Raw genomic sequence first — 27,432 nt, 5'->3', positions numbered from 1 at the left:
CATAGGATGCACTTGGTCGCTCATAATGCCTAAATAATCGCGGCTGTTAATTCTTCCATGAAGGGATATCAATGGCCTGGCGGATCTCCACGAAATAGCACCCCAGATCATCACAGAACCTCCATGTTTTACGGTTGGGAGAAGGCAGTCTGTATGGAATGCTTCTTTCGGCTGTCTCCAAACGTACACTCGGCCGGAGGTCGGAAATAGGGTAAACGATGATTCGTCTGAGAATATCACAGGTTTCCACTGCTCGAGGGACCAATTCTGGAGGTTTCTACACCACTCTAAATGCTTGGAAACATTTGTCATTGAGAGCAGCGGTTTTCGAATTGCAGCTCTTCCGTGGAATCCAGATTTGTGCAACTCCCGACAAACAGTTTTCGTGGAAACTGGGTTCTGTAGGTGTTCATTGAGCTCAGCAGTGATTTTCGGAGCCGTGGTCTTGTGATCCTCTCTCACAATTCGCTTTAGAGTCTGACGGTCTCTCTCAGTCAACTTCGACTTTCGGCCGGACCTGTGCTTTGCTGCCGACGTTTTTCCTTCTCTTTCAAATGCAGTCATTACTTTTGGAGATAGTACCTCTTGACACGCCAAGCATTCGGGCACTTTCTGTTACACTAGCACCTGCCATACGAGCACCAACAATTTGGCCTCTTTGATAATCCGAGAGTTCTGCCATTGGTATCAGGTTCACATCAATGTTCTTACAATTCTGCAAAACAAACAGTTAATTTACATACACATATCACATAACACAAATAATCAACTACAAAACATTACCATATGTCACGGTTTGCATGTTTATAACATGTTCGAAGATTATGATGCCAAAACGTCAGGTGTTTCCATTATTTTGTCCAACCCCTGTATCTTTTCTCCTACAATATTTCGTCTGAGCCCAACCCAACAGTGGTAGTCTTGATTTAGGGTCGCATTCATTACAGTCCTGAGTATCATCCATTAGTTCCTTTTTTGAACTCTTTTCTTTATCCTTGGGTATTTGTGAATATGGAGAGCAGTTCTAAAAGATCGCAGTCTATAGATCATATTCAGAAGTGTTGGACAGTATTTATTGCCTCACTTTCCTCCAAATTTTGCACTTTTTCGGTGCCAAAAAACTGGCAAAGGGCAGGGTTTTTTGTTTTTTTTTTTAACTTTTTGCCCTTTTGTGCAGGCCCGTCACATTTCTTAAAACTAGATTGGATGAAGAAAAAGGTGGAAGGTCAATCCCATGTAACAAATTTACTAGACAGTACTCCAGAAAACTGTGAGACATTTTTTTTTTAAATTTATAGGTAAACAGCGAGTTTATACCCCACGTGAATGAATGAAGACTAAGAGATCAAAGAGACATGAGGAGAATCTCATGGAAGATTCTGCTGAATTCAGGGTCTTATATTTTTAATGTGGTCGTTGTTGTACAGATTGACAATGAAAAAAATCATCCTTTGTTTTCTGGATGAAAATCGGACGATTTATTCATATATATGGGCAGCACGGTGTCTCAGTGGTTAGCACTGCAACCTTGCAGTCCTGGGGTCAAATCCCACCAAGGACAATATCTGCAAGAAGTATGTTCACTCCGTGTTTGCATGGGTTTCCTCCGGGTTCTCCCGTTTCCTCCCACACTGCAAAGACATACTGATGGGGAATGTAGATTGTGAGCCTCAATGGGGACAGCGATGATAATGTGTGCAAAGTGCAGTGGAATTATTAGCGCTATATAAGCGAGTAAAGTAAATAAATATTAACGTGAACTTAGCCCGATAAGATAAAACAAAAAAAAAATTAGTCAGCTTGGTAAAAGATCATGCTAACAGTAAGAGCACACAGCGTTTTATAGACTGCTTCTAAAAAACATGACTTTTGGTGCAATTTGTAGAAACAAATTTGTTTTTGATCGTTTTTAACTTTGTTTACACAGGGTTTTTTTTAAAAGGATTATGAAACAGATTTGCTCCAAAATCTACATTGACTGTTTGAAGCGGTTTTTAATATTTGTTTTGGAGCAAAATCCACGTGAAAAAAACCCCACTGTGAGTATCCTCTAATATGGGATGTCACGATAGGACGTGTTTTTATTGCTTTTCTGTGGCAGAAATCTTGTTAAAAAGTGCATTAAACGAGTACGTTTTACAAGAAAGAAACAAACATATGTTGCAAATGTGCTTGTCTTTTAGAAAAATTAAAATCCGTACAGACATCTCCAGGGATGATACTTCTTAACCCTCACATTGAACATATGACATTAATTGTAACTTGGAAGTGAGAGACTAATTATAGCTGGAGAAGTGAGGAAAGCTGTAATCTCAACCTTCATTGAAGTAGGGGCCTCCTGCAATGAATACTTAATTGCAACAGGAAATTTCCTCTGGGAGCCAGACACCAAAGCTATGGTTTGTTTTATTCAGAGGTGGAGAAGTACAGGGGCTTACTCTGATCAAGCATGGCTTCCCAGACCTTTTAGAGCCAGTGGTCAGTGATGAATATTGGAGTTTGCAACCATATGATATTTATGGGAGATTTATTTTTGGTGTTGTAGCAAAGAAACGGGCATAGCACATTCACTCACATCACCGTAAGGCTGGCAGAACGCCTTCAACTTAGTAACTTCTAATGGATTATGCTATCCATGCCATGTTTCATATCTATAGGAAGGCGCACAATCGCAGTGGGAAGCATGATGACAATATATACTGCCAGGGACCACCATGAAGATAAAATACTCCCTGTGAACATACTACAAAAGTGTACACGGGATATACAATATATGCAGCAGATAGTCCACACAGTATGGAAGTGCAGCCCAATTACCATTTGCTTTGCAAAGGTATTTTTCTCCATCTCGTATAAGAAGGTGTGAAAAAGCATAGTAGACAGTGGTACTCCATCCTACGTAGTGCATTTAGAAAATCTATACACCCTGATTCATCAAGAATGGCGTTTTGTGCACCAGTAGTGATGAAGGGTACACTGGTGTAAGACGCACAAAATTTACTGGGAAGTCGTGCGCCTCTTAATGATTTGACACATCTTGCGTCACCACAATCGGCATACACCAGTATTACATGCCTGTCGTGCTTTATATTACTTTAATGGCATAGATAATACATTTGTCGGCTGTGCCCCCTTGATACAGAGCTCTGAAAACGTTTTAAAAAATTGGATAAGTTTTGTGTAAAAATCACAAAATTCAATTCAGTTCAATTCTGAGTTACGCAAAAATTTTGCAATATTTTGCAAAAATCTAGGCTAGAAAACTGGAGTAACCTGCCAGATGACTCATGGCCATCATTATTATTTTTTTTTCGTCTATAGATGATAGTGGCCTCTGTATTAAAGAAAATCGTACATTAATTACGTCACTGGCCATAGATGGATCTGATGTCTGTGGCCTCGGCCGGACCCCCACATCTCTCAGACAGGGTGTCAGCCTCATCTTCTCTCCCCTCTGGAGAAATAACTGGCACGCTCATATCTGGGATGGGGCAGGTTGCCCTCTCTGGTTACAGGATCAAGGCTTCCATGTCTTCTTAGTCCCCCATTATAGATCCCTGCTCTCCATATTGGCTTCTTATTACAAGGTTTCATCGACTTCCTCCAAAACAACGGATGGTCTTGTGGGAGCAGACAATGTGTACTTATCCCTGTAGGAGTTATTGTAATTCCCTTCTGTAATGATGAAGGGCCAGGAATGGCCGGGGGAGGGGAGGGTGCATTACTCACCCCCCCTGTCCCAGCTGCTGTTACCTCCGAGCTTCTTTCAGGAGCTGCAGTGTTTGTATGGGTGCAGTTATAAAGGAAGTTTTTTGGCTCCAGGATCTGATCACCAATGGCTGCTCTCCAACCCTTTGCCTGAAGATGAGAGTGGCGGTCTTGCACAATGACCGGTACACGGTGCAGCTATGTCCAGACCCCCAGCCTTTCGGTGGCAGGTGCTTTTGAGGACAGGGAGAGGAGTGTGATGCTTTGGCGATGGGAGCAGAACAACAGCACAATGAAACTGGTAAGAAGCGCTAATCCTCTGGATCTTATATGGGGGCACAGGGAAGTAGGAGGACTCCCAACTTGTGACCGTCGGCTCCGTGCCCAGCACCGGTAGGACCTTTCCATGTCACCCTATGTCTGGTGGGGCCCACCTGCTTCATTCTCACTTTGTTCTCACTACATTACATGGGCACTATCTGGTCTTTGCGGCTTTCATTCTTGTGATTTTATAGGATGGATCAGAAAGTTTGAAACCTAGAAGGTGGAAGTTGTAGCTCTGCAGAGCACTCAGGCTGAATGTGATGCTGGGAGTTGAAGTGCCACAGTGGTCACTGCAGAACCTTTGCTGGTCTCCTTGTTTGATAATCTGTCATTGATCCCACAGTGTTTGGTCGTCATAGAGATCCACATTGCAAGAAGTCTAGAGCTGTTGGAATGACCGCAGCTCCGATCATCGCAGATTTCACATAAATCAATATCTGAGTGACTCTTAACAAGTCCTCCGTCTGGTTGGGAGTATGTTGGGTCATCTAAATCGTTACTGGGGGGATCTGTAGACAGGTGCAGGACACCCTCCTGTAATTCTGGGGATTTTATGCCTTCAGTATGTTATGTGCCTTAGGTTTGCGGATTATGATCTAGGACCTTTTACGCCCCTGACTTATTGTCTAGAAAGCGACACGCTATCTGTTGAGGATTTTACAGCACATTCACTTCAATAACTGCGGCGAGATCTACAAATGTTACAGGCAGATGAATCACAATGGATGAAAATCTACATCAAAGGTCATTTTCTTTTAGGTTTTGCAGTATTTTTGCACAGCCTGTGGATGACTTATTTTTTTTTATTATTTTGCTCACTTGTAGGCTCATGCTGACAGTTGCGTAACTCCGAGTGTTATCTGTCGTTTTGATGGATGGTACTTGTCTCCATGTTATTCTATGAGGCCGTGCACGTGTCCAATTTATTTTTTTTCCCCCTTGGAACGAATCATAGTATACACGATTTGACTCCGAGAATCGGATGGCACGCTCCCATTTTACTCTCTGGATCTATGGAAATAATCAGACCGCACTCCGATGACATCGGAGTGCAGTCTGTTTTCACAGACATATTATAGAGAATGTGGAGAAACTTTTTTTTTTTCTTTTGTCTCTCCACTGTGATCAAACTCTGATCAGAGTGTGATTAGGTGATTAGCAGAATTGAAGCCATTTTCTCACATGAGAGAACAGTGATATGAACCTACCCATAGAGCGCCATTAATTCCACAGCATTTTACATACATCATCACATAAGTTCCCTATCGGGATGTCTTTGGTGATTGGCGGAAACCCACACAAACACGGGGGGAACACACAAACTCCTTGCAGATGTTGTCCTTGGTGAGATTTGAACACAGGACCCCAGCGCTGCATGACAACAGTGCTAACCACTGAGCCACCATATATAGTGCACTGAGCGACCATGCTGCCCACTTTTAGGAAAATCTCACCCACAGTGCTGCTACTGTAAAATGCTGTGGATTTTCCACCTGTATCTGCTAAGTGTGATCCTAACCTTTGATAGTAAGCCTGTGGTGGACTAAATATTCATTCCTAGAAGGCAGTGACTACATCCAACCATATAGCAGCCTGGCAGAAGTGATGGTGCCTGAGGTTGGTACCTAGGGTCATATAGTGCGTGATGGGACGCTGCAGTTTGCAGTCCTGTTGGGAGTGGATTAGGAGGTTTTGTACTCTCAATGTGGCCCACGCGGGGACGAGGCATTATCCCTGTGTCTCCCCATCCAGTCTCTGGGAAGTGTAATGCTATTACTATGTGTTATGGAGGCGCCGGGATTTCCAGCAGAAGTTGTTGAACTGGTTCTCTATGGATTTCTATAAATCTGATCCGTTGAACAGCTGAACTGACAGGGACTTGCATACAGCATTGTAAATCCCTTTATCTACATGGTATGAATCACTGGCGCTCACTATTACATCAGCGTATAGAAAGGAGGCCAAGTGACCCGGGTCATTCCTCCGGCTGTAATCTCTGTATTCCTAAGGAGAGGGAAGTATTACAAAGGTGTGCGCGACTTGGGGGCATGTCTGTACCGCTCTAGGTGTGCTCTGAGATCCCCGGCCTCATTATATAATACTAATAATGCCACTATTCCAGTAGATAAAATGTATCGCCTGTCCTGGATACTTGGTAAAACTCATCTACGACTTCTGTAGACAGTTTATAAGGCATATTGGTCATGCAAACCTCTAAAAGGGGGTGGTTCTGGCATCTAATATCGATAACCGGTATAAATTACTACATAGTGTCGGTCCCCTAATCTTTCTTTACATGTCTTAGTTCATTAATGTCCACTTTTATATGGGGTAATACCATGACCAAACTTACTGTAAATTATCCATGCTCAAAGACTAAAAAATATGAGGGGCGGCATTGAGGGGTTTTTCTGTATTATCTGGCGGGTCAACTTAAGGCACTCAGTAGCTAGATGCCTGACTCTGTTACCAAACTCGGAGAGAGTCATTTGACACGGGCGGCTCATGCTGACTGGTTACTAGGTTTATTGGAATTGTAAAATCTACTGCCCATAAACTTAGCCTAAACGTGCACGTTCAGTGTGGAGACAGACCAAGAATGGAGTTGGCTATACTCATGTCATAGCCAGGGCCGTATTTGCCACTAGGCACCCAAGCGATCAGATTATTTACAGGGGATCGGTAAAATTGGCATGATTGATCAGAACCCCCCAGGACTCAAACTTGTGCCCCATGTTCACAGGCTGCTGCTCTACCAATAGCTTATAATGATCAATAGAAGAATTTGGTAATCTTGACCTCTATGGCAGGCAATGAACCCAGAAACAGAATATTCATAGAGATACATTGGATCTATAACAATGTATTTCTATGGGCCCTGTATACTGAGGTGAAGACTTTTTTTTTCTTCCTGTAAAAGTAGTAAAAATAATAATTCAATGATCCCATATGAAAAAAAAACAGTCTTATCAAAATAGAAGATGTCCATTAAAATTTTCTAGAATTTGGGACTTTTGGAACTTTTCTTTTCTCAAAATCTCTACTCGTGTATAAAGGTATAGATGGTGGAAAATTTCTAAATTTGATGGGTCGATGGGATAGGCAGCTGCCCATTAAGAAGATAGGGTAAATTTGCTTATGTGTATGTAGTTATGTATATCATGTTACGATGAGCTATCAATATGGGGGTGTAATCCTGGCAGCAAAGTTGGACTGAACGTCTTGTTATAGTTGCAAGTTTTGAGTTATACTCAAGTTGGGGGGGTGCTGTGTGTCTGCCCCCCACCGATGTGACAAGGATAGATTCCCAAACAACCCCTTTATTAAGGTGGTCATACACCTGATATCTGTATTTCTCCTATCTTCATGCATTCTCAGCCCAGACAACTGAATGATCGTACATGTGCAAATCCAACATGCCCGATCCTTCTTTCCTCTATTATATGCTGCCAAGGGATAATCTGGACACCCCCAAACATATTGTCTGACAGAGGATTCAGCTAATGTTCCTTTATATGTTCCCATCTTTTTGTTCCTAAAATGGGCCTAGCTGAATTTGCCGCATATGAGGCCATATTCCCTCTTTGCTTAAGGGTGTGTGCACACGTTGCGAATTCTGCTGCGGATCCGCAGCAGATTTGGTCCTGCGGATCCGCAGTAGTTTCTGCTGCGGTGTACAGTACCATTATAATCAATGGGAAATGAAAAACGCTGTGCACATGCTGCGGAATTTTCCGCGCGGATTTGCTGCGGTTTCAAATCCGCAGCATGTCAATTCTTTGTGCGGATTCCGCTGCGGTTTGGCACCTGTTCCATGGCAGGTGTCAAACCGCAGGGGAAAAACCACAGGCTAAATCACAGATAATCTGTAGATAAACCGCAGGTCTTTTGACCTGTGGTTTTACCTGCGGATTTACACAAATCCGTGCTGAAAATTCCGCAGCACAATCCGCAGCGTGTGCACACACCGTAAATGTTTTGCTTTTTTTCTGCTGATTTTTTTTATCCACATTTTCTGCACCAAAATCTGTAATAAGTCCACTCTAATTATTGCTGCGTTTTCCCCTTTAGTGCAGATATGAAGCTGTGGGTTTGAATACATTTTAGTATTGCAGAAAAGATTTGATTCTACACTTAAAACACAACTGTGTTATTTCCTTAGACTTTTTTTTTTTCCATCTTCCTATTGGGGTGGAAAAAACATCCCTAAAAATTCCCAGTTCAGCAGCGTTCTTAGATGCCCAGGGGGCAGGAGTTTCTATGATATCACATCCACTTTGCCTGATCTGTTAAGTGGAGCTGATTTTCGTCACACCAAAAAATTAAGTATATGCGCTACGTGTGAACATGGCCCAGGACAATCAAGACTGAAGTGCTGGATTATTGTTTTAGAATAGAAAATTAAATTTTCCCGGATTTGTTTGTCTCTAGTGGAGATTTATGTACTTACTCATCCCAGCTGAGATCAGATAATGTCTACTACAACCATATGGGTATTGCTGCTGCTCCAGAACTGGATTGTCGCAGGTTTATCAATAAAGCAGCTGTGTAGATAGGACGCAGTATGTACAGTATTGGGACACGCTGCAGTCCGTCCGGAGAGACCCTTTAATTCATCAAGGTCTGTCATCTATTATTCTAGTCTTCATAGCTATAGAAAAGATGTAGTGTCAGTGTGACGCACCGAGGTAGAATACTCCCATCAGCTTCAGAGTGGACTTCACACTTGTATCGGTTTCTCACATACTGGAATAATGACTTCATAGCTGATAGCAACGATCGAATTCTGACAAGTGATCGTAGCCAAGGTGAAAAGTTTTATGGCAGCCATTATCACAGTCGTGTTATATTACTCCTATGACTGGAGTTCCCCTTACTGACGGGAAGTTTCTGGATGCCACCTTAAAGGGGTTCTGATTCATGTTCTTAGTTTTAAGGCCATAGTTGATAGCTGACCCTTCTGAGGGTTATTTCTTACAACAGATCTTGCTCATTGAACTTCACTCCTTTTGAGTAATTTTAACGCCATGTAAAATACAGTGGGAGGTGCTATTTCTGTTATGTCTATGGATGTTTGTTTTCTATATTTAGTGGTGAAAGGTAGTACTGCAAGTGGTAGACATTATTATTATTATTATTATTATTATTCATTTTATTACATTTCTTTAAAGGGAATCTGTCACCAGGTTTTGCTATGTAATTTGAGAGCAGCATAATGTAGAGAAAGAGTCCCTGATTCCAGCGATGCATAACTTACTGGGCTGCTTGCTGTTTTATCAGCAGGCAGCAGGAGGTTATCATGTAGTCCTCCATATTCATAACCCCGCCCCAACACTGATTAGCAGCTTTCTGCCTGTGCACAGTGTACATAGAAAGCTGCAAAACAGTGTGATCAGGGTTATACAGCACTCAGCATGCAGAGAACTGCTAGAACTACAACAGATAAAACTGTGATTTTATCAAAACTACGACAAGCAGCTGAGTGAATGGCATGCTGCTGGGAATAGGGTCTCTGCCCCTACAATGTATTGCTCTCAGATGGGGTAGCAAAAGCACACACAGATCAGAGTAGAGATGCAATAGGAAGGCAAAGACTCTGTACTCCGATCCAAGTGCGCTCAGACAGGAGCTCTGTGCATCCGTCTCCTGAGCGGTGCACTTCTTAGGCCGGGGTCACACTGGCAAGGAATACGGCCGAGTGAGAGGCACTAAAAGCACGCATTAGACACGGACAAATGATTCTCTATGGGGTCCCTTGCACCAGCCGTATATTTCTTATTCGTATTCTACGCTCCGTGCCAATCGCAGCATGCTGCGATTGTCAGTGTACTACGGCCGTAATACGCCAATGCAAGTCTATGGGTGCGCAAAAAATACGGATTACACACGGACCACACATGTGACCTGCGAGAAATACGCACCAGGTGTCTTAGCAAAGCCGGCAATTCAGTGCGCTATACAGTAAACTCACACTGACAGGTTTAATAAAGAAACGAAAGAATAGATATAGACACATAGAATACATATACATATATATATATTATGCATTCTATGTGTCTATATCTATTATTTGGTTTCTGTTAGAAACCCTGTCATAGGGCTCCATTATATGTCCACTTTGCAGGGCGGCGAGAATCTCGCCATACGGATGCCATACGGATTGCATACGGATGCTTAGATGCGCAAAATACGCGACCACACCTTGATTACGGATGACATACGGAGCACTGTTTAGGGGCCATTCATCCGTATTACGCATGTAAAATACTGACCGTATTTTACGTCGGTTAGTGTGATCCCGGCCTTAGAGTGTTTTTGAGCGGTTCATGGGGGTCTGAGTACCAGAACACATAACCGATCTGCTGATGTGTGTGTCTATATATATATATATATATATATATATATGAACAACGACAAAGCAAAGTCCAGCAATAACGTCAGCAATCCAGGATGCTGTTAAAAATTGTTTTCTTTTTATTCATAAATCCATTAAAATGCAATGGTCCAAGCAGTTCAAAACAGCATTAACGCAGGAAAGTCGTGCAGATAGGACTACGCGTTTCAGCGGTAGAACCCGCCTTCTTCACAGTCCAGAAGGTGGGTTCTACCGCTGAAACACGTAGTCCTATCTGCACTACTTTCCTGCGTTAATGCTGTTTTGAACTGCTTGGACCATTGCATTTTAATGGATTTATGAATAAAAAGAAAAAAAATTTTAACAGCATCCTGGATTGCTCACGTTATTGCTGGACTTTGCTTTGTCGTTGTTCACATTTGTATGGATGGACTCCTACATCCAGATCCGGGCACAACGGAGTTAACCAGGTCAGCTGAGGTTCCAGGTGGTTCACAGGAGTGAGCTGGTCTACATTGTTGGATATATATATATATATATATATATATATATATATATATATATATATATATATATATATTAACTAGTGTTTAGTTACCCTTTAAAAGATCTAGAATTGATGCTCCGAAACGTTGTCTTGTAAGCAGCTATGTCCTGTCAGTGTGTTTATGTTCTTTAAGGCATAGGAGTGAGATAGTGTTAGTATATAACGCCCCATGTAATATTTTAGGTACCAGATGGCTCTGAATTATTGCTTTTGATTAAATATAGTCAAATGTATTCATCCCGTAAATAGAAAGTACATCAGTGGATATAAGGCATCCTTTTATTTTCTCTGTATATGAGCATGGTTAGATAGTATATCTGTTACGGAATAGGATGAGCTTTACACTTACTATATCTATATAAATGCACAGTACATCTTCTGTATATCGCATAAAGGGGAATAACCTGTTCACATCAATCATTGTGGTCGGTTCCTCAGGGGAGGGGCTTCAACTTTATCTTAGCCAAGTTAGTTGTTGCCATCATCTTTTGGGAGAGAGGTAGAAGGCCTCCATACAAGATGGTCGGCCAATATTGGCAAGTTCTGCCGACTTCAATTTAATGTATATGATATGACTAACCTATTCACATGAATCATTGAGGTCAGTTCCTCAGGGGAGGGTTTTCAATATTATCTTAGCCTTGTTAGTCATTACTATCATCTTTTGGGAGAGAGCCAGAAGGCCACCATAAATAAAGATGGTCGGCCAATATTGACAAATTTTGTCAACTTCAATTTTTTTAGGCTCCAAAAAGTTTAGCCGCCATTGTGAAAATTGCAAGATTTTAGATTCTTTTTTTTTTTTTTTTTTCCATTACAAGTGATCAAGATATGAAGATTTATGAAAAAAAAAAAGATGAATTGTTTTTAATTAAAGTAGACAGAACAGGAAAAGCGAAGGTATTCGAATTGCTAAGAACTTTTTATTTATGGGAGAAATGTCCTACCAATAGGCTACATACAGTGGGGAAAAAAAGTATTTAGTCAGTCAGCAATAGTGCAAGTTCCACCACTTAAAAAGATGAGAGGCGTCTGTAATTTACATCATAGGTAGACCTCAACTATGGGAGACAAACTGAGAAAAAAAAATCCAGAAAATCACATTGTCTGGTTTTTTTTTCATTTTATTTGCATATTATGGTGGAAAATAAGTATTTGGTCAGAAACAAAATTTCATCTCAATACTTTGTGATATATCCTTTGTTGGCAATGACAGAGGTCAAACGTTTTCTGTAAGTCTTCACAAGGTTGCCACACACTGTTGTTGGTATGTTGGCCCATTCCTCCATGCAGATCTCCTCTAGAGCAGTGATGTTTTTGGCTTTTCGCTTGGCAACACGGACTTTCAACTCCCTCCAAAGGTTTTCTATAGGGTTGAGATCTGGAGACTGGCTAGGCCACTCCAGGACCTTGAAATGCTTCTTACGAAGCAACTCCTTCGTTGCCCTGGCGGTGTGCTTTGGATCATTGTCATGTTGAAAGACCCAGCCACGTTTCATCTTCAATGCCCTTGCTGATGGAAGGAGGTTTGCACTCAAAATTTCACGATACAGGGCCCCATTCATTCTTTCATGTACCTGGATCAGTCGTCCTGGCCCCTTTGCAGAGAAACAGCCCCAAAGCATGATGTTTCCACCACCATGCTTTACAGTAGGTATGGTGTTTGATGGATGCAACTCAGTATTCTTTTTCCTCCTAACATGACAAGTTGTGTTTCTACCAAACAGTTCCAGTTTGGTTTCATCAGACCATACGACATTCTCCCAAAACTCCTCTGGATCATCCAAATGCTCTCTAGCAAACTTCAGACGGGCCCGGACATGTACAGGCTTAAGCAGTGGGACACGTCTGGCACTGCAGGATCTGAGTCCATGGTGGCGTAGTGTGTTACTTATGGTAGGCCTTGTTACATTGGTCCCAGCTCTCTGCAGTTCATTCACTAGGTCCCCCCGCGTGGTTCTGGGATTTTTGCTCACCGTTCTTGTGATCATTCTGACCCCACGGGGTGGGATTTTGCGTGGAGCACCAGATCGAGGGAGATTATCAGTGGTCTTGTATGTCTTCCATTTTCTAATTATTGCTCCCACAGTTGATTTCTTCACTCCAAGCTGGTTGGCTATTGCAGATTCAGTCTTCCCAGCCTGGTGCAGGGCTACAATTTTGTTTCTGGTGTCCTTTGACAGCTCTTTGGTCTTCACCATAGTGGAGTTTGGAGTCAGACTGTTTGAGGGTGTGCACAGGTGTCTTTTTATACTGATAACAAGTTTAAACAGGTGCCATTACTACAGGTAATGAGTGGAGGAAAGCGGAGACTCTTAAAGAAGAAGTTACAGGTCTGTGAGAGCCAGAAATCTTGATTGCTTGTTTCTGACCAAATACTTATTTTCCACCATAATATGCAAATAAAATGGAAAAAAAAAACAGACAATGTGATTTTCTGGATTTTTTTTTCTCAGTTTGTCTCCCATAGTTGAGGTCTACCTATGATGTAAATTACAGACGCCTCTCATCTTTTTAAGTGGTGGAACTTGCACTATTGCTGACTGACTAAATACTTTTTTCCCCCACTGTACATACCAGACCGACTGCAGGACATACGGTGTAAATATTAATGCATCCTGAGTGGTAACGGTTTCTGATATCCCGGACTGGCTCTTTGCATTGGACGGAAAAGCAACGATCACGTTAAACCGTAAAGGAATTAAGACTTGATCCTGCTGGAAACGTCTCGAGGTTTATCGCCGTGAACAGGATGCTTGCTGTGATTTACATGCGGCCTCTCTTTCCTATTTCATATGTTTCTGTAATACTCTTATCTCACTGTGCCTTCTGGGCTAATGTAGAGCAAGCAGCTAATACCCCTGGAAGGTAACGATTAGCACATGGGGTGTCATAGAAAGTCCCTGCCACCCCTCCTCCTGTCCTATTATACCCTTATATTTGTGCTTCATTCATACAAATCGTACAGAGTTTACCAACAGAATGAAAACCATGTGCAGAATTTACACCTCAGACAGATGGGCGGCTGCGGAGGATTTTCATTATGTGTATATTCCACAACTTACTGACAAATGGAGACATTATACCCGGGTGGGACGCATCGGGCTAAAAGTAGACTCATTCCACAGGGTTGAGAGCTTAGGACTGACTTGTGCGGGGGCTATAGATAAACATTTATAAAGGAAATGTATCACCTGCAATATTTACCATAAAACAAGACACTAATAAAAATTCTTAATTCTATTTCCTTTACATGATTATGGGGGCGTTCGGGAGGAGATGAAAGTTCCCTTCCATGTGAGAATATTAAACAAAAGCAAAAAACACAAATAAAAAGTAAAAAATAAACTGCAAATAATGCATAAAGGTAATAATAATAAGGGTATTTAGTAAACATAATTTTGATCAAAATAATGCACAAGCCATCCCACCACGTCACAGCAACCCTTGTGGGACAGTCCTACTCTAGTATTTAAAACCTTTTCACTTGCCAAGTGACGAATATTGTGGGCACGTGCCTGTGTTGACAGTGGATTGACAGCTGGCGAGTGATCTGTACAGACGGGAAGAATCGGTCCATTACGAGTCTCCGCTTGGAGTGAAAACTGCAAGATTTCAACATTTTTTCATTTCTATAGATAGCAATGTTGAAAATAAAGTAAAAAAAATCCATACGAAATATGACGAAATATCTTGTTTTAAGTAAATGAGTAATTTTGTAATGGCACATTTCATTTTAGTCTGTGAGAGGGATGACTGCTGGTTTCATACATCTGTGTCGGGGTCCCTAAAAATGAATGGGGCATGTAGACTTAATGCTGTTGGGTCCCCCAGAACTAAACGTATACTATCAGAGCTGAATACAGCAGCAAAGGAGAGCATGTATAGAAAATCTCAGGTTCCCAGGAGGAACACTTCCCAGATGGAACCTTTCCCATCCATCTTCTCCACCTGTCTGCCAGTGTCGCATAGGGAACCTTCTGCAAACTTAAACGGGTCGTCTGCTGCCTCCGCCCACTTCCGAATCTGTAGGTAAGCGGCGCTGATGTCGTTGCGATGGCACATAGCTACCAGGATGCGTGCACGATCAGTATGTCTCCGGATGTCTTGGACAGGTGCACCATACCTGCAGATGGTGCTGGAGTCATGTACGTGACATATTGGCGATCTGCGCTCATCAGCTGCATCTATTGAAGGTCTGAACATCTCCCATTTTGCAAATAACGTTTTAGGGGTCGTTCCTGCTCAGACGTATTGGAAATAACACCAACTCGCTTTATCAGGCCTCCTTGTCTCTAGAATTAAAAGTACCGGTATTTGCTTTGTTTTTTTTTCTCAACTCATTCTGCTTACTTTTCTGTTTTTTAGCCTAATCTGTGTAAAATCCCTCACAAGTCAGAGAGTGACTGCCGGGAATTTCATTGCTGCAGGATTATGGACTTAAAATTACTCTGGGCACATTTTTTGATGGCTCAAACACTTTGGTTTTTAGCTCCACGTAGGAGGCCTCACTGAAGGGCCGCACTGCGGAGGCAGCTGGGCTTTGTAAAATTAATTAAATAGCATCTGACAATGGCGCAGGCGGCTCTTTTGTTGTGCCGTGTGCACAGATTAAGTTCGCCTTAAGTGGCCTTGAGATGCCCATTTAGTTCTTGTAGAGTTTTTTTGTCTTCTTATTATTTCCTGCACTAGAGGCCAAAATAGATTTGCTGATTTTATTTTAATTGATGCTCAACCCTCGGAAATTAGAAAAACATCACGTGCGGATTTTATGGGTGCAAAAAGAGGAGCTGAAAGTACATGGCCTCCTACTCCTGTAAGGGGCAAGGGTCTGCTGATTATATGAGGCCCCTCACTGATGGATAGAGCAGCACCCCCAACCAGTGTTTAGTTGGTGCAGTCACTGGTTTGGAACTTGTTTATGAAGCCGTTTCTTCTGAATGCCCAATATACCTGAGCAATTGGTTCGATCGAGCCGTCTTGTCTTTTCAATGGACATTTTTGTATGTTCATTAGGCTAGAAAACTGCTCAAAGGCACCTACGGCTTATCTGTTCTGAAAACATAAGGATCTGGTTGTCCAATATCATCTGTCCAGGGAGATTTGTAAGCCGAAATAAACACCGGATTGTCGGCTGATTTACAAGAAATAGACATTCTTGGCCAACTTTTCTTTTGTATATATTCTTTATTTAGAAAATTTCAATAATATAACAGGAAAGGAAAATTCCATTTTCCAGAAATAGTAAAAGAAAGAATGAGATTAAAAAAACAAACAATCGTAATAAACCACAACGATAAGGGTACCGTTACACATAGCGATGCACCAGCGATCCCGACAACGATATGGATCGCTAAGTGGTCGCCAGTGAGCTGCCACACAGGCAGATCTCACCAGCGACATCGCTGGGGTCGGGGGACGCTACTTACCTGTCAGACGCGGCGATCCTGATGTCCTCCCGCCCGCGTCCACGCGTCGCTCGTCGGCGCCACAGGAAGCCCAGCAGGAAGCGCCCGACGAGAAACGGCCTAGGAGCTTCTCGCGCGACCAACGATGAGCAGCGGGGGAGCCGGTCGGAGGTAAGTATCACATGTAGCGATATCGCTAGCAATATCGCTGCTACGTCACAATATTGGTGACTTTACAGCGATATTGCTAGCGATATCGCAATGTGTAACGGGGGCTTAACATTACAAGGCTGCAGATTTGCAAACCAAAAGGGTTGTAAGAAGCGTTTAGGCTGTGTGCACACGCTGCGGATTTTGCTGCGGTTCCGCAGCGGTTTTGGCCGCTGCGGACCCGCAGCAGTTTTTGCTGCGGTGTACAGTACCATGATTACCTATGGGAATCAAAAACCGCAGTGCAGATGGTGCAGAATTTTCCGCGCGGATTATCTGCGGTTTTCAATCCGCAGAAAGAATTGACATGTCAATTCTTTCTGCGGATTCCCCTGCGGTTTGCCATCTCCATTGAGGAGATGAAAAACCGCAGGGCCAAACCGCAGAGCAATCCGCAGGTAAAACCGCAGGTCTTTTGACCTGCGGTTTCACCTGCGGATTTTACAAAATCCGCGCGGATGAATCCGCACCTAATCCGCAGCGTGTGCACACAGCCTTAAAAGACAAGGGGCAGTGGTGGGGAGGGACACAGGAAGGAAAGGGGGAGGATAAGGAGTCAGAAAATCCTGCTTAAAATATAGAGGTTAACTAAGCGATTTGGGAGATCAAGCTCAAATCAAGGCATTAACATTACAGAACAAACTATATGTAAAGAAAAAAAAATGAATAACAAAAGAAATTTGTAGAGGGACAGAAATTAAGGATTACCGGTTGTGTTTATTTGGTGATTCTCTGAGGCGTTCAACCAGGTTACCCATGCGTTTAGAGTCTTTAAGTTTTTAGATCCTGAAAGTCTAATTTTCTCGTATATACCGATTTGGTTGTATTCTTTTATCCATTCTTTGCAGGTAGGGGTCTCTACATCTTTCCAGTGTCTTGTGATAGTTATTAGCTAAAATAGCTTGGCCAACTTTTATCTAATTTGTATGGGGCCTTTAGCTGTCATTGTCCCATGTCCAAGTGTCGGGGTCACATCATGTACCCCAAGAGTCAATGTCAGATAATGTACCCCATAGTCTTTATCTTGTACCCCAAGAGTCATCATATTGTTGCCCTTTGCACAGATGACCTGTTTATTAGTAGTAATGATGATTTGGAGTTGCATAGTTTTAGGCGCTCCCACAAAGCACATTTGTTCAGAGCGGCTTATCACGTTCACTAATCAAAGTCATTCTATGTGTTAAGGGGGTTTTACACATAGCGATATCGCTATAACGTCACCGATTTTGTGACGTTATAGCGATATCGCTGTGTCTGATACTTACCTCTGACCGGCTCCCCCGTTGATCGCGCGAGAATGTCCGGCTCCATTTCTCATCGGGCGCTTCCTGTGGCGCCGACGAGCGACACGTGGAAGCGGGCGGGAGGACGTCAGGATCGCTGTGTGTGAAAGGTGAGTATCGTGCGCTGCGTCGCTGCTGCATCGCTGTGAGGTCTGCCTGTGTGGCAGCTCACTAGCGATCATTTAGCGATGCACCAGCGATCCTGACCGGGTCGGATCGCTGGTCGGATCGCTGATGCATCGCTAAATGTAAAGAGGCCTTTAGGGTACCGTTACACTTAGCGATGCACCAGCGATCTCGACAACGATATGGATCGCTGGTGCATCGCTAAGTGGTCGCTAGTGAGCTGCCACACAGGCAGATCTCACCAGCGACATCGCTGGGGTCGGGGGTCGCTACTTACCTGTCAGATGCGGTGATCCTGACGTCCTCCCGCCCGGCTCCACGCGTCGCTCGTCTGCGCCACAGGAAGCCCAGCAGGAAGCGCCTGACGAGAAACAGTCCTGGACGTTCTCGCGCGATCAGCGATAACCAGCGGGGGAGCCGGTCGGAGGTAAGTATCAGACACAGCGATATCGCTAGCAATATCGCTGCTACGTCACAAAATCGGTGACTTTACAGCGATATTGCTAGCGATATCGCTATGTGTAATGGGGGCTTAAGTGTGCGTGTGTAGCCCATTCACTATCTCCATCCATCCTTCACTCCCTCAAGATGGCTGGACCTTCATTGTAAATACACCATTGTAAATACACCATTGTAAATACACACCTGTACTTTGTTTCTCCCCCACCTCATTGTAGATTGTAAGCTCTCACGAGCAGGGTCGTCTTATTTTGCTTTAATTATTGTATTATTAACGTTGTTACTTATGGCTTGTGTTTTGAAACTGTAAAGCGCTGCGGAATATGTTGGCGCTATATAAATAAAGATTATTATTATTTGGAGGCCCATACGAAGCAAATAGTCAGTGACATTTCCTCATTATTTGTCGAACGTGCCTGATTCAGTTTCTCCTCACATCTGAGGTTGGGGATGGGAGATTCATGACACCACTGTACATATCCTAAAATGTAAACATTTTACTTATATAGCACCATTAGTTCCACTGCGCTCTACAGACATTATCATCACTTGTCCCCATTGAGGCTCACAATCTAAATTCCCTATCAGTATGTCTTTGGAATATGGGAGGAAATCGGAGAACCCAGAGGAAACCCACGCAAACACGGGGAGAACATACAAACTCCTTGCAGATCTTGCCCTTGGTGGTGGTTTTAACCCAGGACTCCAGCTTTGCAAAGCTATGTTGCTAACCACTGAGCCACCATGCGGCCCATAATCGTCTGATCTCTTGAAAACGTCTAGTTCCTCCGAGAACCTTTAGCCCAAGTGATTCAAATAGATCATAAAAAACTGCTGAAGAGGAAGCCAGAGAGATAAGGGGATATCACCGGTCATAGTCGCTGTCTGGGTAACACTCAGGCGAGGCGTTATTACATCATAAAAGTTAAAGTGTAATTTCAGCAAAAGAGTTAAAAAGAACTGTTATGAGACGTTGTGACCGGACCCCATTGTACAAGTGAGCACCCCCGCAGTCCTGGATAACGCGTTACAGTATTCAACTTGTTTCCAAAGTCCCTCTCCCCAAATAAGAAGTAATAGAGCGGAAAGTTCTATGCTGGGTCTAAAATGTGAAGAGACATCCTGGGTCATTTCCTTTGACTACCCTGAAGCCAGGTGGCCAACACGGCTTAGAAATGTGTATGAACGTCCCTATTGCTGGGCCACTAGACTGTAAGGCTGGCTACAGGATTGCTCCAGCTGGAGTCAAAACCAGTTTAATAGCGGAGATCCAGAGATGTTGTAACGTCGTGGCCCTAGAATACCTTTTCCGGATGTAGCGCTTCCGTGTGGTTGCACATTATATTAAAATCATCAAACGCCAAAACTCTATAGTACATTTTGATACAAGCGAGTTTAGACATGAACTTGTACTAATCCCCCAACAATGTCCTGAACTCCAGCCCAAAACTTCCCTTTGAAGTGGTCTGGGGATTAGTGGAGAGATCACTTGTAATCAGGCAGCACTGGGTGAAAGGGTCCTGGAGATCTCCTGCTCCTTCCTGTTGGGGGTCTTCTCCCCAGCCCAACCTTGCAGCCCAGGTTTGATAAGGATCTTTAGTGTCAGGCAATGGCCTTTGAAATAAGGAGGCCTTTGATCAGTCAGATGTCACTAAAGACTGCTCATTTTAACTACTCCCGACCACTTCTCTTCCAGCTACTGCCGGCTGCTTCCAGAGTTAGCACAAGGGTTTTAGAGGCCTCTTAGGATGTTTGCTCAGGAATTCACTTTATTCCTGTTTCCTTTTACAAGAGGGAGTTCATTTACCTTCCCTGGGCTGTGGTGATAGAACTAGATGCATCTTCGCTGCAGTAACCTTTTTATTGTTTCTATATTTGCTCATCAGTCCATGTTGTGTCATTAGATGTAATTGGAGCAGAATATGCGGCACCAGAGGGGTCTCAGAGCGAGTCCGAGGCAAAATGTCTGCGTCTGAGCATGTTAAAGCCTCATTCACTCTGATCTTACTTATTTTTCCATATCCCCATGATGCCAGTACCAAGGATGCCTGACAGAGCATTGCCCAGGGCATGATATTACCTCCACCTTTTATCTTCCTCTTCTTCCCATAGTGCATCCTTGTGCCATGTATTCCCTGCGTAAGTAACGCACAAGAACCCAGCCGTCCACATCATTAGACCAGGAGACCCTCTTCTCCATTTCTGATGATAATGTGCCCATTTATCAGTGAATCAACAGAAGCAGAGAAAATTATTATTATGCATTTATATAGCGCCATTTATTCCATGGCGCTTTATATGTGTAAAGGGAAAATATAGACAAGTGCAATAAACATGTGTAAGACAAGGGACACACAAGTACATAAGGAGAGGGGACCCTGCCCGCGAGGGCTCACAGTCTACAGGGATGGGTGAGGATACAGTAGGAGAGGGTAGAGCAGGTCGTGCGGTGGTGAGAGTCTGATGTGTTGCGGCAGAGAGTTCCAGAGTATGGGGGAAGCACGGGAGAAGTCTTGTATGTGGTTGTGGGAAGAAGAGATAAGGGGGGAGTAGAGAAGGAGATCTTGAGATGATTGAAGGTTGCGTGCGAGTAGGTACCTAGAGACCATGTCACAGATGTATGGAGGAGACAGGTTGTGGATGGCTTTGTATGTCATGGTTAGGGTTTTGAATTGGAGCCTCTGGGCAATAGGAAGCCAGTGAAGGGCCTGGCATAGGAGGGAGGCTGGGGAATAGCGGGGAGACAGGTGGATTAGAGTGCTAGAGGGGAGGCCAGAGAGTAGGAGGTTGCAGTAGTCGAGGCGGGAGATAAGAGCATGCACTAGTGTTTTTGTGGTTTCGTGGTTGAGGAATAAGCGGATCCGGGAAATATTTTTGAGTTTTAGGCGGCAGGAGGAGGCGAGGGCTTGGATATGTGGTTTGAAAGAGAGCGCAGAGTCGAGGATCACCCCAAGGCACCGAGCGTACAGGACTGGGGAAAGAGAGCAGCCATTGACATTGATGGATAGGTCTGGTGGAGGGGTAGAGTGAGATGGGGGAAAGATGATGAATTCTGTTTTGTCCATGTTCAGTTTGAGAAAGCGAGCAGAGAAGAAGGCTGAGATAGCAGACAGACATTGTGGGATTTCAGTCAGTAAGAAGGCGAGGTTGGGTCCAGATAGGTAGATCTGCGTGTCATCGGCATAGAGGTGATACTGCAAACCGTGGGATTCTATGAGCTGTCCCAAGCCAAAGGTGTAGATGGAGAATAGTAGGGGTCCTAGGACAGAGCCTTGAGGAACACTGACAGACAGGGGGCGAGGTGAGGAGGTGGTGTGTGAGAGAGAGACACTAAGGGTGTTTTCAGATGCTGCGGAATCCGCTGCGGATTAATCCGCACGGATTTTGCAAAAACCGCAGATAAACTGCAGAGGAAGGGGAGGAGCGCCGAGAGATGACTGCTCTGGCATGAGGCTCCTGAGTTTTTTAGTTTTTTCCCCGTTTAATTGTTAATTCTCCCTTTGGTTCACTCACCATTGCGTAGCTACAGGATTCGGCAGAGCTGGGAGTAGTGTGGAGACTGCGATCAGCTGGGACCGGTGTCTTTCTGTCCTCGTGGAGCTCCGTGCCTGGATTCAGCTGGGAGAGAGTGAAGCTGCTGGCTGCCTGCCAACTTTCCTACAACTTGTACCCATTTCCAGCAAGCAGATGATCCCAGGATAGGAAACCTGGTGGAGTGTGCGGTGCTGGAGTTCTGGAGATCTTGTGGTCCATGTGGAGCTGTAGGGCTACAGGATTCGGCAGAGCTGGGAGTAGTGTGGAGACTGCGACCAGCTGGGACCGGTGTCTTTCTGTCCTCGTGGAGCTCTGTGCCTGGTTTCAGCTGGGAGAGAGTGAAGCTGCTGGCTGCCTGCCAACTTTCCTACAACTGGTACCCATTTCCAGCAAGCAGATGATCCCGGCATAGGAAAACTGGTGGAGTGTGCGGTGCTGGAGATGTTCTGGAGATCTTGTGGTCCAGGTGGAGCTGAAGGGGTGAGCTGGGCAGGTTTGGACTGACTGTTGGCGTGTCCCCTGATGTCCCTGTCTTGTTGCACCCATGCCCTCCCCCCCAGCAGTGCTGGGAGCACCCTTTATGGAAAGTTGTACTTTTAAGGCTATGTGCACACGTTGCGGATTCTGCTGCGGTTTTTTCCACGCGGAAACGCAGGTAAAGTGACCTGCGGTTTTCCTGCGGTTTGGTCTGCGGTTTCACACCTCTACTATGGTAGAGGTATGAAACCGCTGCGGAAACCGCACAAACAATTGACATGCTGCGGTTTGTAAACCGCAGCAAAACCGCGCGGAAAAAAACGCACCGTCAGCACAGCGTTTTTGAAACCCCATAGGGTTTCATTGTACTGTACTTGGTCAGCGGAACTGCTGCGTTTCCGCAGGGGCAAAACCGCTGCAGAAACGCAGCAGAAACCGCACCGTGTGCACACAGCCTAACTCTGCTAAGCTGTGACTGTTCAGTCTTTATAGCTACAAGCTGAGTGTAATCATGGCCACTGCACTCTGTAAACCTACTCTTATGATTTCAAGGGACGATTTATTATTCTGGAATCATCCGCAATTTCTCATGGACTCCCCTTCTTGGAGCATGATTGCTAATTCAACAATTGAGTACATAAAATCCATTACTTCTGTGAAACCTGTGGAGGTGTACTGCAAGAGAGGTAGGAGAGGAGGCGTCCTGGCACGCCTTCGGAGGAGAGGGTTCAGAACAGCTCTTCCTTCACTCCACTTGCTAATGTCCGTTCCTTATCTAACAAAATGGAGGATCTGAGCTTACTTTGTAACATGAGATCTGATATGGCCAATTCAGCTGCTCTTTGTTTTACTGAGACCTGGTTGAATGAGACCATCCCTGATTGTAGTCTGGATCTACCTGGTTTTGTTATCTACAGAGCTGACCATGATTGTGTAGCTTCAGGTAAACAAAGGGGGTGGTGGGGTATGTCTCTACATCAACACTAGCTGGTGCTGTGATGTTAACATACTGGGAAAAGGTTGCTCTCCAGATCTAGAGTACCTTGCACTCAATTGTAGACCATTTTACTCTCCAAGAGAGTTTTCATCTATGGTTCTGGTTGCAGTATATATTCCCCCTCAAGCATCTGTTAAAGCTGCTATTGGTGAATTAGCTTGCAAAATAACAGAATGGGAGAAAGGATCTCCAGAAGCATTTGTGATCGTAATGGGGGACTTTAACAAAGGAAAACTCAACCTGGATCTCCCCAAATTTACTCAACATATAAACTGCTTCACGAGAGAGAACAATACGCTTGATCACTGCTATACAGTCATAAAAGGGGCCTACAGGGCAGTGAGGAGAGCAGCAGTGGGCTTTTCAGATCATTGTCTAATTCATTTAATTCCAGCCTACAGGCAAAGGTTGAAAACATCCAAACCTACAGTTTATACAAAGAAGACATGGTCTGAGGAGGCAAAATTGCAACTACAAGCATGCTTTGAATGCACGGACTGGGAGGTATTCCAGGAAACATGCTCGGGTCTGGATGAATGGGTTGATGCAGTGTCCTCATATATCCGTTTTTGTGAAGACACGTTTATTCCATCCAAATCTGTCCACTTTCGGGGAAACAACAAGCCGTGGTTTACAAATAAAGTCAGGTTGATCCGTAAGAGAAAAGAGGAGGCTTATAAAGCAGGCGATATTACTGAATTCAAGAAACTTAGGAACTCGCTATCTAAAGAGATCAAGTTAGCCAAACACGAGTATGCAAAGATTCTGGAGGAAAGGTTCTCATCAAAAGATACTAGATCTGCATGGAGAGGATTAAGAGAGGTCACCAATTATAAAAGCCACCCCACTATAGTGAACCCCAGCAGAAGTCTGGCAGCAGAGTTAAATGAATTCTACTGCAGATTTGAGGCAAGCTCTACACACAGTGGCTATTCATCTCTAAGCTCCTCAGTCTGTTCATATAAAGATCATTCATTGTGCAACACCCAAGTAGTGATCTCCGAGGCAGAGGTGATACGCATCCTGAAGGGACTTGAGGTCAAAAAGGCACCTGGCCCTGATGGTGTATCTCCAATGTGTCTGAAAGTATGTGCTACCCAGCTTGCCCCTATACTGACAAATATATACAATGTGTCACTGAAAGAGTGCGTTGTACCTCAGTGTTGGAAAAGTTCCACAATTATCCCTGTCCCCAAGAAAGTGGGATCCTCTGAGTTGAACGACTATAGACCAGTAGCACTCACATCTGTAGCTATGAAAGTCTTCGAAAGAATTATGATGTCCCACCTGATAAAATTCACGCAGCAGCTATGGGACCCGCTTCAGTTTGCCTATAAGGAGAATCGTTCGGCAAACGACACTGTCAATCTGGCACTGAAGTACATTTTGGATCATACAGATGAACTGCACTCATATGTCCGGATTCTTTTCATGGACTTTAGCTCAGCGTTCAATACCATTGATCCGAATTTACTTCATAAGAAAATGGTAGCTCTTGGAGTCCCTCTCAACTTATGCTTGTGGATTTATAACTTCCTGACAGCCAGGATACAGAGTGTAAAAGTTGGACCATTCACTTCGGACACCTTGGTCACAAACATCAGGGCACCTCAGGGGTGTGTTTTGTCCCCGGTACTGTTTTCTCTCTATACGAATGATTGCATCTCTTCAGCAGACTCAGTAAAAATCTTGAAATTTGCCGATGATATGACACTGATTGGTCTCATCAGGGGAAATGCTGAAGACTTGTATCGGAGTGAGGTGAAAAGAATATGTGACTGGTGTAAAGCCAATAATCTTGTACTCAACACTAAAAAAAACTGCTGAGATGGTTGTGGATTTTAGGAAAGATCAACATGAGATACTTCCAATCTACATCCATGACGAAGTGGTTCTTAGGGTCACAGAGACCAAATTCCTTGGTGTTATCATCTCTCATGATCTTAAATGGGGGAAAAACGTGGATGCTGTTATAAGAAAAGCACAACAGAGGATGTTCTTCCTGCGTCAGCTGAAAAGATATGGTTTGTCTAAGAATCTGCTGATCTTATTCTTTAATGCTGTCATCAGATCTGTGATTTGTTCCCCTCTGATAGTCTGGTATGGGGGAGCCACTGCGCATGACAAACTCCGCTTACAAAGGACTTTCAGAACAGCAGAGAGAATTATAGGTTCCCCCCTGCCTAAAATCCAGGATCTTTATGATAAGAGTATTCGATCCCACGCATTGAAAATTTCATCCGATCCCTCTCACCCGGGACACTCCTCATTCCAACTACTCCCTTCAGGACGTCCCTTCAGAGTCCCCAAATGCAGCACCAACCGCCATATGAACAGCTTCTATCCACTCTCTGTTCAACAATTAAATCGTCATGTGTAGACTATATACTGTATCTGTCTTGTTAGATGTTACTTGTTGTATCTGTTGTTATATATTATGTTGCCTTTTTGCCACAAAGAATTCCTTGTATATATGTAATATGTACTTGGCGATAATAAATTTGATTGATTAGGTCAAAAGACCTGCGGATTATCTGCGGTTTTGCTTGCGGTTTGGTCCTGCGGATTCACCATCTCCACAATGGTGGAGATAGGAACCCGCTGCGGATTCCGCAGAAAGAATTGACATGTCAATTCTTTCTGCAGTTTCAAAACCGCAGCAAATCCGCGCGGATTTTTCCGCAACGTCTACACAGCGTTTTTTTTTTACCATTCATTTGAATGGTACTGTACACCGCAGCTAAAACTGCTGCGGGTCCGCAGCGGCCAAAACCGCTGCGGAAACGCAGCGGAATCCGCAGCGTGTGCACACAGCCTAAATGTTCGGTATGTTAGGTATGATGAGATCCAGGATAAGGCCAAGTCTGTGATGTCAAGAGAAGAGTCTGTAGCAGGAGGGAATGGTCTACTGTGTCGAAGGCAGAGGACAGGTCCAGGAGAAGGAGGACAGAGTAGTGTCGCTTGCTCTTGGCGGTTAGTAAGTCGTTAGTGACTTTAGTTAGGGCAGTTTCAGTTGAGTGATGCGGTCGGAATATAAAGCAGCAAATGAGATAAAATATAACTTTTAATATACCAATTAAAACAATACCAAAAATAATGTCACCCACAAGTGAATTTGTTAAAATGCAGAATGAATGGGTGATCCTCAGAGGATATTTAAAAACACCCAAAAGCATAGCATTAGGGATATAGAATGTAGCTGTTAGAACAGACAACAACCTATATGATGGATACAGCATGAAAAATAGCACAGTACTATAACCAATCGCACATGTATACACATGTATAATGTTTGAGACCAGACCAAGGGTTCATAGCCCCAAATAACGAGATTTCAAAGTAGGAACGAGATTTCAAAAAAAGGAACAATCTCACCAGTTAATGCAGACGGTCAGGAGTCATCAGGGATACTCTGTATGCCTACAGGAAGGTAGCGACGGGAAGGCAATACCCTGTCAATTCCCTTACATGCTAACCATTAAACTGATCCCCAGACTCCTGCCCTTACAAGGGCAGTCCACAACTAGCCCTATATTGCACATGCCCTGCACTTTCCCTATAAGGAGCGTCCCAACGCGTTTCATCCAAGTAACTCTTCAGGGGACTAACTTGTTTAAAGTGCCATAGTGCTATAGCTAAGAGAAATGCATCCTCCCGCTCTCTATACTATCTGCTGTCTGCCAAGTAGTATAGAGAGCGGGAGGATGTTTTTCTCTTAGCTATAGTCCCCTGAAGAGTTACTCGTTATTTGGGGCTATGAACCCTTGGTCTGGTCTCAAACATTATACATGTGTATACATGTGCGATTGGTTATAGTACTGTGCTATTTTTCATGCTGTATCCATCATATAGGTTGTTGTCTGTTCTAACAGCTACATTCTATATCCCTAATGCTATGCTTTTGGGTGTTTTTAAATATCCTCTGAGGATCACCCATTCATTCTGCATTTTAACAAATTCACTTGTGGGTGACATTATTTTTGGTATTGTTTTAATTGGTATAT

The 27,432-nt window shown here is 43.8% G+C and overlaps 1 protein-coding gene across 5 annotated transcripts in view; it reads left to right on the top strand.

Annotated features, from left to right (window-relative positions):
• The window catches only part of NAV2 (neuron navigator 2), a 479,602-nt gene that overhangs the window by 258,108 nt on the left and 194,062 nt on the right, over positions 1–27,432 (top strand). Inside the window, exon 1 of one of the 5 annotated variants that reach the window (XM_073578322.1) lies at positions 3,854–4,009. The exons of the other annotated variants lie outside the window; for them this stretch is intronic. Coding sequence (XP_073434423.1) covers positions 3,887–4,009 — 123 coding nt within the window. The 5' untranslated portion in view covers positions 3,854–3,886. Of the gene's footprint in view, positions 1–3,853; positions 4,010–27,432 lie in introns of those variants that run through there. 5 annotated transcript variants of the gene reach the window in all.

Source organism: Dendrobates tinctorius, unplaced genomic scaffold, assembly GCF_039654945.1.
Source record: "Dendrobates tinctorius isolate UK_male_01 unplaced genomic scaffold, ASM3965494v1 ptg000059l, whole genome shotgun sequence".
Classification (NCBI taxonomy): Eukaryota; Metazoa; Chordata; class Amphibia; order Anura; family Dendrobatidae; genus Dendrobates; species Dendrobates tinctorius.
Note: the sequence above shows the minus strand (reverse complement) of the source record. Positions and strands in the feature narration are given on the sequence as shown.